At 42.2% G+C, this 17,113-nt stretch overlaps 2 protein-coding genes across 4 annotated transcripts in view; both read right to left on the reverse strand.

Annotated features, from left to right (window-relative positions):
- Positions 1-1,171, reverse strand: part of fgd4a (FYVE, RhoGEF and PH domain containing 4a) — a 64,814-nt gene extending 63,643 nt beyond the window's left edge. The window contains exon 1 of the mRNA XM_054777884.1: positions 935-1,171. Coding sequence (XP_054633859.1) covers positions 935-1,028 — 94 coding nt within the window. The 5' untranslated portion in view covers positions 1,029-1,171. The remainder of the gene's footprint in view (positions 1-934) is intronic.
- Positions 1,172-1,349: 178 nt separating this feature from the next.
- The window catches only part of bicd1a (bicaudal D homolog 1a), a 42,624-nt gene continuing 26,860 nt past the window's right edge, over positions 1,350-17,113 (reverse strand). Inside the window, exons 6-11 of one of the 3 annotated variants that reach the window (XM_054777074.1) lie at positions 14,978-15,370; positions 12,270-13,028; positions 10,715-10,866; positions 9,814-10,024; positions 7,054-7,129; positions 1,350-5,669 (exon numbers count right to left, since the gene is read on the reverse strand). In XM_054777074.1, coding sequence (XP_054633049.1) covers positions 7,082-7,129; positions 9,814-10,024; positions 10,715-10,866; positions 12,270-13,028; positions 14,978-15,370 — 1,563 coding nt within the window. In that variant the 3' untranslated portion in view covers positions 1,350-5,669; positions 7,054-7,081. The remainder of the gene's footprint in view (positions 5,670-7,053; positions 7,130-9,813; positions 10,025-10,714; positions 10,867-12,269; positions 13,029-14,977; positions 15,371-17,113) is intronic. The other 2 variants (XM_054777072.1, XM_054777073.1) reach the window with 2 other exon arrangements.

Genomic DNA, 17,113 nt, shown 5'->3' on the forward strand with positions numbered 1-17,113 from the left:
GTTCAATTATTTTTGCATTACTTTCTGCATGTAAAACTATAATGATTGTCTATAAGGTGGGTTTTGTGTTAAAATACGTGTGTGCCTGGGACGGAGGAATTGGATTGACATTATTTTCTACGGGAAAACTTGTCCATATTGGTTTGAGTCGGACCTTCTGGAAAAGATGGATGCTAACCAAGGTCGCACTGTACTAGGGGCCTACCCCACTCCCTGAAAAGCAGACTTTCGGGAGCGTATTTGCTGGACTTTTCTAATCGCGCCGCTCGCTCGCTCACTGTAGCAACTGAAAATCTATTCAGTTTACCTTTGACATAACTGCAGTAAGCTTATAGAAACATCGAAAAAGACGTTGGTCTTTATTTTTCTCGAGCTGCTGTGCATGCCCTGAGGTCTGGGGGTGCACACTTAAACTTTGACGACCCTTGTACTCGACTAATGCCGGTACAAATATGATGCATGTGTATTGTATGTCAAACAACTGAGCAGCATTGAAGTACCACACTGTTGCAGAGTGCGTACAGTAGGTGGCAATAAAAGCGCAGGTAGTGTTCTTACTTGCATGTTTGCACATGCAGAGTTGCAAGTTACTTGCCCTAACAGTAATTTACTTACCGCATCACTAATTCAACACTGCAAGGACTAGTCTGCTAAAGTTTAACTATGGAGTATTGTACCAAGCAACAACAGCAGAGTGATAAGGTACTCGTCCTCTTAGCTTGTTCTCTAGAGACAAATTCGCTTGCAGATGCTTAGACAACAGGCTGGGACTTGCCCGCAAACCTTCATACTTGCTCAGCCCATTAAGTTGGTGTATAAACACGGGCTGGAGGTGTGTTACTGTTTGCCTTCTCCACGCTTTCGCAACACTGACAAAAACACAAGTGATAAAAATGTCGGAAAAGTCGGAAGTGTAGCGCCTTTTTCAGCTCACCTGGGTCTTCTACGTCCAGACTTGGTTGTTTCCTGCGGAAAGCGACTCTGCTGAAGCCCTCCATGCTTTTCTCGAACAAACTCCGCTCCAGCATTGACGTACTTAAGTGGTGCTCATTGGGGAGTATCCACGGGAATGTTTTTTTTTTTTTAAATCCTCTTTCAATAAAATCACGATAGGCGTCTCACACGCGCTGACAAAACATGTTACAGCACAGCTGTATGTATCGCTGACAGGTGTGCCAATGGCTTCTTGCTTGAGTGACGTCAGTGACTGAGAGCGCTTACGGCCCCGCCCACAAACTCACCCCTCCCACCCTAGTCAAAACGTGCCAAATGTCTACAATATGGCGTTAGCATAGCTCAAAAACAAGTGTACAAATGTTAGTGGCGTGGCACAGGCAAGGAAGAGACCTTGAATTTATTTTAATGTGAGCTTTGATAGCAGACCAGAAAATACTTCTGAACATGACTTCTTTAGTTCGTTGGCAGTTGTCAACTCCTTTGTAGTGTACATTACCGCCACCTACAGGACGGCAGGAGAACCACACGACCACACCTACAGGTAACGCAGGTTAAAACTCTGCTTCTTATATCAGCTAGACACCCCGTTTTGCTTGTTTCACGAAAAAGGATAACATTTTTTTTGTAAAGTAATAAAATATTAGAAGCACTACTGCAAACTACACGTGTCAATCAAAAGTCACCACTATTGTTTTCGTCAAGGAAGAATAATTACATTTCTGTCAAATGCAAATAATAGGACACCACACAAATCTTTCCAAAGACAATCTGTTGTTTAATTGTGAAACCAATTAAAATGCAGTTTTAAAAGGAGGACAAACTGGAAATCCAGTTGCACCTCAGCGTACAACTGTTCTTGCGCTAAAAACATTATCTGCCTTCTATGCCGCTTTATTGTGCAAACAGGCAACGGTAGGTTGGTCACCTGCGAGCCTGCATGATAATAATAATAATACATTTGGACCACAAATTCACACAGACAAACAAAACAACCCATTGAGAAATGTGTTTTTAAAACACTTGACCGGCGATGGCGTTTTGAGTGGGATTGTCATTGGATCTTTAACGCATTAGGAGTGTGGTCCGAGACCTGGTCCTAGACCTGCTGCAGGTGTAAAGTGCCTTGAGATAAGGTCTGCTGGGAGTTGGAGCTATATAAATAAAACTTCCTTGATAGTTTCCTCATGAAGTCGGTGAAGGTTTAAGCGCATCAGTTGATGCCGTATAATTGCTGTGATGCATATTGCATAATTGTGCTTGGACAGTACTGCATACACTGCGGAGGAAGCATATGGTCAGAGTTTCATGTGGACGATACGATATGGGTTAAACTCGGGCTGAAAAATTCTGGAAGTCGGAAACATTCTACGTGAATAAACGGAAGAATAAACGGGGGATTTGCAAACGTGCAGGGTAAATGTTATATTTGGGAGCATATTCATGGTTCAAACAACCACTTTTAGTTCCAGTTGAATTTCTACCCCGTACCCAGGAGGCACCCAGCTTACTACTGTACTACTGAAACCTACAGATTACACCCAGTCAGCAATCAATAATATAACTTGACTGTGTGTTTTCCATATGTTGCATTCAACATGAACTTGTTTATACGCAAAAGTGAGTACAATATGTTCTAGAGGGACAATACTGTAGAAACTTGGATATACAAACGTTTTGACTTTCAGGCCCACATTGGGTTAAAAAATTTGCATGGGTCATCTATATTGGGTAGAATCAAACAGAACGACATACTCGCTTGCGGCGCAACGATACGAAAACACAACACAGCTACACCAAGTTAACACGTCGCATAAATCAACTACTGTGATGAACAACAACTAAGGGCTAAACATAACCCGTAACTTAAAACTGCTAGTTCCAAATGCCCGCAAGGCATGCTGGGCCGTCCAGCTGCAACAACAATACGAACTATGAACAATAAAACGTCGGATATGAAGAGCATGTTAACTCCTCCTTGTTTACTTCTCCAATGACCTCCTCAACATATTTTGCAATCAAGCAAAAATGCGACAAGCATAGCAAAATGTTGCGATAAAGAGTACCACGAGCTACCCAGCATGCCTTGCGGCGGGACTATATGTGTGTTTTTTGGGCATGGGTATTGTGTGTAGATATTTGTTTGTACGCCCACACGGTGCAGAAGGTAGGTTACTTTGTGGATGGCGTTTGTGTACAAGCCACAGATTGAATCTGACTATTTTGGCGACTCAAACGTGCCACAATAGCACTGCAAGTCATGCTGCCAGCTACAGTTTCCATGTTAAAGGCTTAAAAGGAAAGGAATTTGGAAACGCTCAGTGGGCCGGATTAAGACGCTTGGCAGTCCTGATGTGGCCTGCGGGCCGCAGTTTGCCCAATAGAGTTACTAGCCACTCAAAATGACTCAACACAGTCATTATTGTCAAAATTGCAGCCAACGCAAGTGAGCAGCAAGATAACTGCGTCTTGCCCACAGTCAAACATGGAGGTGGTGGCGTCATGATCTGGGGCCGCATGAGTGCTGCGGGCACTGAGGAGCTGCTGTTCGTTGAGGGAAACACGAATTCCATCATGTACTGTGACATTGCGAAGCAGAGCGTGATCCCCTCCCCCTGAGGAAGCTGAGGGTGAAGCTGATGGAGTGGCCAAGTTTTGTCTCCTCCAGACCATTTGAGCACCCAGGTGTCTAACATCCACCAGCTCCGCGATGTCATCATGAAAGAGTCAATGAGGACTCTGGTGAATTCCATGCCCAAGACGATCAAGGCAGTGCTAGATAACAGTGGTGCCTACACAAAATATTTGGACACAATGTGGACATGTTCACCGTACTTGTGTTGCCAGCTAGTTAGGCAATAATGGCCGTGTGTTGACTTATTTTCAGTGGACAGTAAATCTATACTGCTGTGCAAGCTGGACACTGACTTATAGCTCTAATGTACGGTATAGCCGAATGTTAGGGGTGGACTTTTGTGAAACATATTTCCACATTTTGTGAGCTTTTTTTAATCTCCGAAAATTTAGATTTACAAACTTTTGCATATATATATTTTTTTAAATTTCAGATAATCCACGTATTTTTTTTTATATCTTGCATTAAAAAAATTGGAATACTAATGAATTGAAAATTAATTTGTATATTTTATGTAAAAAAATGTTTTTATAAAACACAGTTTGTATAAATTGCCTGAAAATGTTAATACAACCAAATTAAAAACTCCCATGGAAAGTGGCCAACAACTCCAACATTATCATAGAAAGTTTCTCATATTTTCCAGAATTCTTTCCAACCCGAGTAAAGCCTGTAAGAGTGGAAGAACTTGGAAAGAAAATACATGACATGCTTCCAATATAACACTAACCTTTAAAGCAGGGGTAGGGAACCTACGATATGGCTCTTTTGATGACTGCATCTGGCTCTCAGACATTTCTTAACACGATAAAATGGTCTTTATTTCTGCTGACACTTTCAAGTAAAACACCACAGAAATCGCAGTGTCAAAAATAACTTTCAAAACGTAAAACAATCTCATGCATTTTCATCCATCCATCCATTTTATACCGCAATGCCAGCTGTCCTTCCAATGTTTTCCGGGCTACTGGTGGATAATGTGGTAGCCTGAGAGGTCAACTTCCCTCCTTTAATCGAATAGTGAAGTAGCTAACTCTGCAGGGCGAACCCTTTTGACAAAGAAAATGCCGAAAAGAAAGACAGACGAGGAGTACCGTGTCAAACCATGCAGCACCAGAAGTCGCATTAATGGTAAGAAGCGTTGTTGGTTAGCTTCAGTATAACAACGTTATTAATAAGAATAAATTCAGTGACTCATTATATTCTAAAATGCACACATTTAGTTGTAGTCAGTGTTAAAAAATATGATATGGCCCCACGGAAATACATTTTAAAGTATGCGGCTTTCTTGGCCTAAAAGGTTCCCGCCCCCTGCTTTAAAGAATACTACATTGATTACAACTAACTGGTCCCTACGTGGTCACTTGACCCTGTGCAACTCCAAATAAATAAAAATAATCAATAAAACGTAGGCTAGTAGCCTGATATCAAGCATCTGCCTCTGCATTTCATCAACTAACATCTTTGAAGTCTGCTCTAAAATTTAAAAGAAGAAAATAAGTTATAAAAAAAAGTAATTATTTGCAAAAAATATTTATATATATATATATAAAAGCACAAGCATCCAAAGAAAACTAGTGAGGTTAGGAAGTTCCTTTCAATCCAATACAAGAAATTCTTCTATTATAGCCCATTCTACTACTTGGATGGCAATGTCAAAGATTCGAAAATGTTGAAAGTAAGTTTTTGACTGATAAAACCAACCTTTAAATACTGTCTTTTACTGTGGTACAGTCAAGGAGCGAGCAGCCAACAGGAAAAAAAGTAATACTGTAATAAATATCCAATAAATAAATACTCACCATTATTGATTAGTCCTAATAAATACAAACAGGGGAAGTAGCCTAGTCATTTGTCACAAAGTTTTTCGTTTGCACTTTGTGGGTCATGGAGTCCAGTGAGATCTTCCTCGGGCCACAAGGTGGTGGAGTGGTTACACGACTTCCAACTGGGCCTGGGTTAGGTGCCTGGGTGCTGGGGTCGAAGGGCCAGGCAGTTCCGAAGGTCACAAGGGGAGAGAGGGATTCGACTGCTGGACAGAACTGCTTTGTGTTCCAGGAAGCCCGACCTAAATCTAGGACTATAGGATGCAGAAACACAAAGAGGGATCATAGGGAAATGGGCACAAAGGCTTGAAGGGTTATACAGCAGGAAGTGGAAAACTATCAGAAACACGCTGTGCACGGTGGTCTGGTGGTTAGCATGTTGGCCACACAGTCAGGAGATCGGGCAGATCTAGGTTCGAATCTCTGTTGGGCATCTCTGCGTGGCGTTTGCATGTTCTCCCCGTGCGTGCGTGCATGCGTGGGTTATCTCCGGGTACTCTGGTTTCCTCCCACATTCCAAAAACATGCATGTTAGGTCCTCTAGGCGACTCTAAATTGTCCGTAGGTATGAAGGTGAGAGTGAATGGTTGTTGGTCTATATGTGCCCTGGCGACCAGTCCAGGGTGTACCCCGCCTCTCTTCCGAAGTCAGCTGAAATAAGCTCCAGCATACCCGTGACCCGAGTGAGGATAAGCGGCATAGAAGGCTGGATGGATGGATAGTTACGCGGTGTATACTTGCACACATTTTACCTCGGCATTGTGTGTGAAGACGAGTTTGACATCCAAGAACATCAAAAAACACCACCAAAACATGACTGAACGAGCATCATTTACGTTTACCCAGGAGCACAGGTACAGTAAAGACTGTACGTTGTACATCAAAGTCTCCCCTTGACTTGGATACCAAGATCAACCCCATAGACCTTGTAGATGCAGAGGAAAACTTTTATATATTTTGGATATGGCTTTTTCAAGCAAAATGGCCCGGGGTGAAGAAGTGGCATTCAAAAACGTGATATGCAGTATTCTACACTGGTCACAGGGTGGCAGTAATGTTACATAGACGAAACAATAGCCACAGCAGGTAGTACACGGTCCACAAAAAACCCAGACATCCCCAGTATACCTGTACTGGTTAATACAAGTGTAAAGGTGACTATCAGGGTGTTATTTCACAACTAAAGAGCTTTTCTATGCTCTAACTACGAAAATATTCCACTTATAAACAAGGAATCCTATATCAATGATTACGGTCGAGTCTGGAACCAATTAACCGTGATAAGGGAGGAACGTGTTTGTTGATTAAAATATATATGTTTTGCTTGCCCATTCAATGATCTTGAAATATTTCAGGTAAAACGTATCAGTATCGGTATCAGCAATACTGGCCCCGTATGCACTTGCTATCGGCTCAATAACAAAATTAGTTGTGCTGCCTTCCCCTAATTACCGCTGCTGAGAGGGAACATTTCAATACCAAAACAGGGTTAAAAACAAAAGGTGGACAAAACAACACTTAAACTAGACATGCATTGAGATCTGTCAGCAGCTCCACAGATGGAATCCACAAACTATCTGCAGACAGACGGACAGATACTGTAGATACTCTACGACATGCACTACTACAGCATGTTACCTGCGGCTTAGGGAGGCTCTCCCTCGCCTTAGTTGTGGGTAGAATGACGATACTGAGGAAGCAGGCTGCTGACGATCTATAAAAAACTGATAAATTAGACAGATACACACAGTGGTGACACTCAGGGTTTAGACACAAACACAGACAAAACAGGGGAACGTGCTCTCGCAAGATTTTTAGCAGGAATTTGTATAAAAATGTAAGCACAGAGTCCTAATTGCTCCCAATTTCTATTTTCCTGCAACCGGCGTCACTGTCTGCATAAACCAGGGGTGTCCAAGGTGCAGACCGGGGGGCTGTTGTTTCATTGGCCCGCGACACATTCTAAGACTATGATTTAAAAAGAAAACTGCAGCGAAAATCTGCGGCAATTTTGATAAGAATAAAGTCAAAATATTAAGAAAAACAAGCTGTAATCGAACAAGAAAAAGTCACAATTTTACGAGAAGAACGCAGTGACATTATGAGGAAAAATAACGTAATTTTAGTGGCATAATGTGGAAATATTAATGAAAAAACAAAAAAATAATTAAGTCGTAATTATGAAAAACAAACAAAACGACAAATTAAGTTTTAGGTTGTGGAAAAAGTTATAATGTTATGGGAATAAAGCAAAAAATATGACGGCAATAAAATCACAATTAGAAGAAGGTGAAAAAAGTTGAAATAATTACAAAATGTAGAAAACACAACAACAGCAGAGATGGAAAAAAACAGTTGTGATTTGAAGAGAATAAGTCAGAATATTATGAGAATAAAAGTTGTTATTCTAACAAGAAAAAATTCGCAATTTTTCAAGAAATTACTAATATTTTGAGGAAAGCTAATGGCATTTTAGTAGCATTGAGTTTAAATATTCAAAAAAATTTTAAGCCATAATATTATAAGGAGAAAACAAAAAGGAAAAAGTTATAATATTATAGGAAAAATGTCAAAATATTATGGGAATAAAGTCATAATATTACAAAAAGAAAATTTACAAAAAATATTTAAGAAGAAATTCAAAATATTTGGCAAAAAAACAGCAAAAATAGAAAAAAAACAGCAAATATCGACGTTCATACAAATAATATGCTTTTGCAGATATATCACAAAGCTGATGTTGGTTTACAAAATATCAAGGCAGCCCTTGCATCCTTTCATCTTTCAGTACGGGGCTCTCTGTGGAAAAAGTTTGGACACCATTGGTGTAAACGCATGATTGTGCAACCCTATTTGGTTCTATATGTCAGCTCAGGTATTACAGGTACAGACAGAGCGACCCGACTGAGCTTCTAGTCTGGCCATATAAACATACGTAACATATAAGGAACACAGACACGTCTCTAACACATCGAACGTGCATCACTGCTTTCAGTTGTACAGTATCATACAAAAAATCATGCTAGACACACGCAGTCCTGCTTAAATATGGAGCATTTACCTTCACAAACCATTCTAATCCTCAAAGTTGTGAAATGTTGTCAATACCCATTCACCAAACACTTACATTGACACAATAATAATATGCTCTCAATGAAACGAGAAAGAACTTTTCAGGAGGTTACTTAGAGTTTGCCTTTAGCGTAAATAAGGGCAAGGAAGATTGAGCCAAACAAGAACAACACTGCCATCTGGTGGTGAAAAACGGGATTTCGTTGTGCTTGGGTAAAGCATTGTATGACACAGTAATTAATTGTGACATTTACTTGTCCGTTTCTTACATTCACATTTGTTTCTTATTTCTTATTTCTTATTCTTATTTCTTACACACAATAAAAAAGACTAAATAGCACAATACTTCTGATTATAATAATGTTAAAATATATGCAGTTTACATGTTTAGCCAAATGGGGGCACTGCATATTGCTGAACAAACATTGCACATCCATACTAGTGGAAAAGTGTACTTGATCCCCTCCCCACGTGGTCTTTAACAATCCTAATATGGATGCCAAGGGTAGTATCAGTATCAGCTCGATACAGGCAATATTATTCAGTTCTCTTATATGTTTATTCACACAATCCTATATATATATATATATATATATATATATGTTGTTTACAAGCTCAGGGAATAAATTACTGGACACAGGAGCGCTTTGGAGACAAAAAAAAAGGATTTGAATGAGCGAACCAACAGTTATTTTTGCTTTTGTTTACTTATTTTGCACTGTTGACTTTATTTTAAGTGAAGTTGCCCCCCCAACCCCCGCAAAACTCTGGTCAAATAGTCTCATTTGTTAGTGCTGCGTTTGTGCTGTTTTGTGCAATTAAAATGAGCGTTTGTGTTGTCATACTTTTGGAGTTATTCAAGATTTAAGTTTTGGGCTATGACATAATCAGCCCCCAAACCAAAACAGTCTAATTTTTTTCCCTCTTCATCTGTAATAAAATAGAATAACTGTATGATTTATTATTGTATTATTGTTTCTATTTTATTAAATTACTCACAAATAGGTTTGTTGATTGTTTTTTTTGTGTTTTATTCTGATTGTGAAAGTATCGGTGTCTGCAACACTGGCTCTGAATTCACTTGACATTGGATCGATTCGAAAAAATGCCCAACTCTAGTCTTTAAATGACTTTGGATGGTAATTATTACTCCTTTAAAGAGGTTGTGTTTGGAGAACACTTAGTTAAAAGAGTGTGAAGAATATTTTAATATTTTTAAATGAAACTTGGATGTGAATGTGATGTGGTCGTGAGAGGCACATTTCTTCCTGTCCGTACAGTTGGGGTGATGGTGGTGCTACGGCCTGAAAGTACTTTGCCACTTACTTTGGGAGGGCTGGTCTTTATCTTGGGCACCTTAGCGCCGCGGCCTCGATGGATCTGCTCGTGGTCAAACTCCAGGTCTTCCAGGCGTTGCGTCAAAGCCAGTTTCTGCTGTATAGCCATGCGGAGGAGGGAGTTCAACGTCTTCTTCTCGTCCTCTGCTGCAGCCAGTTGCCTCTGCATCTCATCCAGCTGGGTAACGTACTCGTCACATCTGCAGAGAGACGAGAGCGGAGGGACACGCTCTTGAAATCAACATACAAGGGATGCTCCCATCGATCGGCCACCGATTTCCGTATATAAAATGGTGTGATCGGCAAATGCCAATAAAACGCCGGCAATGTCGATCACTGGCTAGCACTATTGCAGGCGGAAGCGGCCCTTTCGTGCGGTGCAGTGTCTTGACCTAACTAATATCTTTGGCAGTGTGGTCCTCCCACTTTCCTTCAAAACGAAAACAATCACGTCCTCCGCGTGGAGCCTAACTGCTAACACACGTCACAAAAAACACCTGGCGTGGGTAGAACGTTAAAAAGCTTTAATACGGCATTTGAAGAACAACACTTGAAGGAGTACGGCCATGGCAGCTAATGCAGCAATATGGTAAACGGACTTTCACTTGTATAGCGCTTCTCTAGTACTCAAAGCGCTTTGACACCGTTACCACATTTACCTACTGATGATGCTGCATCAGGAGCAACTGGGGGGTCTGTATCTTGCCCAAGGATGCTTTGACATGATCATGGGAGGACCGAGGATCGAACTCGCAGCCTTCAGGTTGAGAGACGACTGACTACTCGACCACCTGAGCCATGCCGCCCCCAACGCTCGCCGCATGTGTGTGACAGTCAGACGGCTAAGCTAATAACCTGAAAAATAATTGAATTCATCGGGCGAGACTCACCTTGTGGCAAACATGGCCCTGAGAGAGGAGAAGGTGGCAGCGTCTTCTTTGAGAGCCTTCAGCTCGTTTCTCAGCTTCATCATCGTCTCCGTCACCATGGCCTTTTCGTTCTCGTACTTGCTCTTCAGATTAGCCAGCGCCACCTCAGCTGTCTGCAATGTGGACAATCACTTTCAATACGGCATCTTGACTCATTCCACTTGTCGTTCATTCCAAAAGGTCATGGCGTCATCTGGCCCGCCACAAGTAAATTTGTACTGACACAATTGGATTTGCCGCTACCTGTTCCCCCTCACTCATAAGCACATCTATATGTACTGCATGGTCGGAGAGTATCTTGTCAGTCATAGACATGACATCGTGAAAAAAAAAGTTCCCCTCCCATTCCGTGTGGAAGTGGTATGTTTTTGGCTTCTTACTTTATCCTTATTCCCCACTCCGTTTCAAACCCTTTCTTAAATTTAGAATAAATAAACTTGAGGCTAACTAGTTAGCTTGGTAGCGTGCTAGGCTTAAAGGGGGTCCGTCTATTGTGTCCCTGCTGAGATCTCGTAGCCTGCGTGCAAGAGTTGCGCAATGTATTGTAAACAAAGATAGCGGTAGTGCAGTGGAGTCGACTATTTTACAGATGTACTATATACCAATCAGGTGGCTATCATGGTTATCATGAGGATGGATGACGTCCGTCTTTTATTTAATGCCTTGCGATCGACTTACATTACGTTCAAGACACAACAACAACAAGGAACTTTCCCAATGCTAACATGTGAGCTAATATGTCTCATTATTGCTTATCATGTCTACTATATTGGGTAATACAAGGGTAAAGATGACTAGAGGGGTGTTATTTCATGTCTAGAGGGCACTAATGTAAAAAACATATTTAGAAGGTCATAAGCTGGTTTTCCATGCTCTAACTAGGAAAACAATTCATTTATTAATATTGTATCCTACTACCAATTAACCACGATAAATGAGGGACAACTGTAATGCACCTGGTTTGCCAGATAATAAGAAGACAAAGAGAGAGAGACCAGCGTTGCCAACTCGGTGACTTTTTCGCCATATATAGTGGGTAATCACACCCTTCCGCATATAATTTTTCAAAAAAAGCGACTCACAGTCTGACAATAAAGCACGTATAGAGGCGCCTCCCCCACCTAAAAACGCTCACAGGCGGCTCCGTCTTGTTTGTGACTTGTAAAAAAATGACAAAAAGAAATTTCATTTGTAGTTCTAAACATATTTTGCTTTTCAGATTTTTTTTACTCACTTTTGGCCAACTATGCAAATTTGACGGTGACGTCATTACGTCACCCCCTGCAAGCCACCATCTCTACAAATGGATTGCAGTCCTGTGGGAAACAGTATATGATATCGTCATATTTAACTATCCATTGATTGTTGATTCATCATGTCCTGGAGCAAAATGGAGTGCACTACTTGACTAAACACGAGTGTGAAGAGAAACATATCTCCATCAGAGGCCTGCCGAGCAATAAAAAGATAATGTCCCTCCTTATTGAGCTTTTTGTGGCATGAAGACCCTTTTTACCTGTTTGTTGGCCTTCAGAACCAGCCTGAGTGTGGCTATCTGCTCCCTCTTGGTACTGAGCAGGGACTTGAGCTTGAGGAGTTCCTCCAAACATGACTCCTTGTCCTTATCAAGTATGGGTGCCAGCTCTCTAGCTGCAGCCCTCTGCCTGGACAGCAGCAGTGAGCGGTCAACAGCTCTCTGCAGATGCTTGATCTGGTCTCTGATGATGGCGTTCAGGTTGTAGATGTTCATGGGCTCCTTACGCAGGTCTCCCCCAGCCTCAGAGGGCACCGGTGACGGGCAAGGAGACACGCTGGCAACAGTGGAGATGATGGGGTTGCGGGTGGGGCTGTTGTGGTGAGCTGGAGAGTCCACGGCGTTGGTGGTTGCGTCACTGTGATGAGCTTCTTTGGACGGGGAGTCCACGGGGTTACGTGGCGCCTCAGAGGAGCAGAGCGCCGAGACCGCGGCCAGGCGTCGAGCCAGGCGAGGTGAAAGCAAAGCTCGGGGGTCTTCTGAGCCTTTTAAGCTGCCGCTGCGTGTGACTCGGCTCTGGCGGTAATAGTCGAGCATGACGCGGTTGGGTGTCTCATTATTGCACAGACACACGTGGTGGTAGAGCTGTGCCAGCTCCTCACTGAAGGTCACCAGCTCGTCCTGCGCTGTGTTCAGCATGCCCTGGCTCTCTGTGGCAGTGCTGCTGGCTGCTCGTAGTTCCGCCTCGAGACTGGCCATCCTCTCGCGGCCTTCGCGACAGCTGCTTTCCAAACGGGTTATCTGAATAACACAGATGAAGTGTCTGATATACAATGTGTCTCAGCAAATTCAGCAGTACAGCATACAGTATGTATTGCAGTGATATTATGGACAACTGTAGCTCTATCGGATCTAATATTCCTTTTATAATTAAAACAGAGTTGTGATTCAATTCCAAACTAATGTGCATAAATAAGCTAATCCTAGTTATTCTATATGATAGTACTGTTGGAGTACAGTGGGACATCTAAACTCAATTAAAAAGCAAGATCAGTGAGACACAATGAATAGGCGGGGCTCTACTGCTATTGTACTTACAGTATACAGTACAGTACGTGCACAGTGGTGTTAAAAAGTATTTGCCCAATTGACTGCCTGACATATTTTTTTTTTGGGGGGGAGGGTACGTTTGTCACACTTAAATGTTAAATATTACATTTAAATATTAGTCAATGACAACACAACTGAGCACAAAATAAAGTTTTTAAATGAAACTGTTCATTACTAAGGGAGAAAAAAAATGCAAACCTACATGGCCCTGTGTGAAAAAAGTGATTCCCCCCCCCCCCCCCCCGTTAAAACATAACTTAACTGAGATTAACTGAGATCCATCAGTCTGGAAAAGGTGATAAAGCCTTTTCTAAAGCTTTGGGACTCCAGCGAACCACAGTGAGAGTCCTTATCCACAAATGTCGAAAACATGGAACAGTGGTGAACCTTCCCAGGAGTGGTCGGTCAACCAAAATTACCCCAAGAGCACAGCGACGACTCATCCAAGAGGTCACAAAAGACCCCACAACAACATCCAAAGACCTGCAGGGCTCACTTAGGGTCAGTGTTCATGACTCCACCATAAAAAAGACACTGGGCAAAAACGGCCTGCATGGCAGAGTTCCAAGACAAACAAAAAGAACATTAAGGCTCGTCGCAATTTTGCCAGAAAACATCTTGATGATCCCCAAGACCTTTGGGAAAATACTCACTTTTTGGAAGGTGTGTGTCCCATTACATCTCGCATAAAAGTAACGCCGCATTTCAGAAAAAGAACATCACACCAGCAGTGAAATATGGTGGTGGTAGTGCGATGGTCTGGGGCTGTTTTGCTGCCTCAGGACCTGGAAGACTTGCTGTGATAAATGAAACCATGAATTCTGCTGTCAACCAAAAAATCCTGAAGGAGAATGTCCGGCCATCTGTTTGTGAAACCAACTTGGGTTCTGCAGCAGGACAATGATCCAGAACACACCAGCAAGTCCACCTCTGAATGGCTGAGGAAAAACAAAATAAAGACTTTGGAGTGGCCAAGTCAAAGTCCTGACTTGAATCCTATTGAGATGCTGTGGCATGACCTTAAAAAGGCGCTTCATGCTGGAAAACCCTCCAATGTGGCTGAAATACGACAATTCTGCAAAGACGAGTGGGCCAGAATTCCTCCACAGCGCTGTAAGACTCATTGCAAGTTATCACAAACGCTTGATTGCAGTTGTTGCTGCTAAGGGGGGCCCAGCCAGTTATTAGGTTTAGGGGGCAATCACTTTTCACACAGGGCCATGTAGCTTTGGATTTTTGTCTCCCTTAATAATAAAAAGCTTCATTTAAAAAACTGCATTTTGTGTTCAGTTGTGTTGTCATTGACTAATATTTACATTAGTTTGATGATCTGAAACATTTAAGTGTGACAAACATGCAAAAAAATAAGAAATCAGGAAGGGGGCAAACACTTTTTCACACCACTGTATATATATTTTTAATGATATATTATTAGAATGTTCATTGTATTTGTAATTATATAATAATATATATATTATTTTATATACCATACATGTTTTTTCTTTGATAGCTGACATTGTATTTGTCAGTAAAACAGCACATCAGACAATAGGAGTTACTAGTCTTCTGTACTACTTTTCCTGGTATGAAGCCTTCCTTGGTTGTTGGTGCCAATCATGTTTTTATCTTTGGAGACAAACCTGCTCGCTCAGTGCTTGAACTCTGTCGTCACAGTGAGCGCCTCCTTGCCCCTCCACAGCCTGGTTGTACTTCTCCTTTAAGGCCTTGAGCTCAGCCTTCAAGTCGATCACTTCAGTCACTGCCACCTTGTACTTGCACTCCAGGACCTCAAACCCATGTACGTCCGCACCATGATGACCATTCGCTTGCGGCGACAGCGAGCCTCCCGCGGGTTTCTCACTCTCCTGGGAGTCATCCAGCTCTTTGCCCCCGGTGAGCTGCTTCATGGCGTTGACGCGCTCCGTGAGGCGATGGACGCGCTCGCTCTGCTCCGTCAGGGCGCCTTGTGAGTGCTGCAGCTGGGTCTGCGACTCCTGCAGGTTCATGAGCAGTGCTGCTTTCTCACGCTCCACCTGCAGTACAGCGTGGTATGGAATGAACTTATTATTAGTAATTATTAAAACCTTCAGCATTTATTGTTCATTGTCAGTCCCAAACGCAAGCAAGCATAACATAAATAATCAACACACATCCTTTCAACAGCCATAGAATAAAGATAATAAATACAGCAGAACTAGTCAAACACTGCTGATAAGCACTTACGTAAATAATTATCAGTATGACCCGCCTAAACGTTACATTAGCGGACCAATAAAGGTTAAACATTATTCTAGCGCAATCATTTGTATTCCTCATTTTAGATTAACATTCATTTCTAACTGTACTGTACCACTTTGATACATTCATTCATTGAAGTAAAACTGCACTTTTTAAAAACATTTTGCCCATCATCCACGATCCTTATGTGAGACATGAGCATATGTGTTTTCTCCGTAGGGTGGCTGGGCTCTCCCTTAGAGATAAGGTGACAAGCACTGTCATCTGGGAGAGACTCGGAGTAGAACCACTACTCCTCCGCATTGAGAGGAGCCAGGTGAGTTGGCTTGGGCATCTGGTCAGGATGCCTCCCGAACGCCTCCCTGGGGAGGTGTCCAGGGCAAATCCGACCCGTCGAAGGTCTCGGGGAAGACCCAGGACACGTTGGAGAGACTATGTTTCCCAACTGGCCTGGGAACGCCTCGGGATCCGCCGGGAGGAGCTGGACGAAGTGGCCGGGGAGAGGAAAATCCTGGCATCCCTGCTCAGGCTGTTGCCCCCGCGACACGATCTCGGATAAGCAGTAGAAGATGGATGGATGGATGGATGGATGGATGGATGGATGGATGGATGGATGGATGGATGGATGGATGGATGGATGGATGGATGGATGGATGGGATGCACCTATTCCGTCTATAAAGCCTTCTGAAAAAAACCCTCCAAAAAGCGCCCAAAACACCCCATTTATATACAATGTGACGGCCACCACTGAAAGGTAACGCTACATATTGGAGCAACTGCCGCTGTGCTTTAGTTTTTGAGTTTGGAAAAGTTAACGCTAGGAGTAGGCATTAGTTTCTATGTCGCTAATGTGAAACAATGCGCCTAAGAAGGAAGTTCTGGTTAAAAAGGACCAAAATACAGCAAAAGTATCACATGGTATCATGAATGTACGCGTTACTACATGGATACTGTAAAAAAAAACCATAAAATCTTGTTGGAGGTTTTTGGAGGTGTTTTGATAGCGGTCTTTGGAGGCAGAATAGGTGTGTCCCATTACGTGCATTAACGAGCTGCCTCCTTTTAGTTGTTTTTCTATCTTTAGAACACACAAAGACGTGTGTTTATGTCTCACATTAGAATTGTGGATGATGGGATAAAATTCCAAAAACAGTGCAGTTTTTCTTTCAGGATAATCTGATGTAGGTCAATATATGTGAAGCTATCTGAACAACAGGTCAACATCTTGGCTTTGTGTTGAGTGTGTTGAGTGTGACAAAGCAAATTAGGGTAACATCTAATAATAATCACGACAATCATGGTGGCAAAAAACCCCAAAAAAAACATTGAAAAAAACAAGCTGCAGGCTGAAAATGGGGTTGCACTTTGGACGCCCCCGGTGTACCATATAACATAGCACTGTTTCTGAGGTGCATGTAATATCAAAACACGACCGTAAAATAGAGTAGAACCTGCGACACGGCTAATGACTGTCTAGCCTGAGAAAGAGCATATTGATTTGATAAAAGTCAACTATCCATTAGAAGCATAGTGATAG

This window comes from Dunckerocampus dactyliophorus, chromosome 5 (assembly GCF_027744805.1).
Source record: "Dunckerocampus dactyliophorus isolate RoL2022-P2 chromosome 5, RoL_Ddac_1.1, whole genome shotgun sequence".
In the NCBI taxonomy this organism is placed as follows: Eukaryota; Metazoa; Chordata; class Actinopteri; order Syngnathiformes; family Syngnathidae; genus Dunckerocampus; species Dunckerocampus dactyliophorus.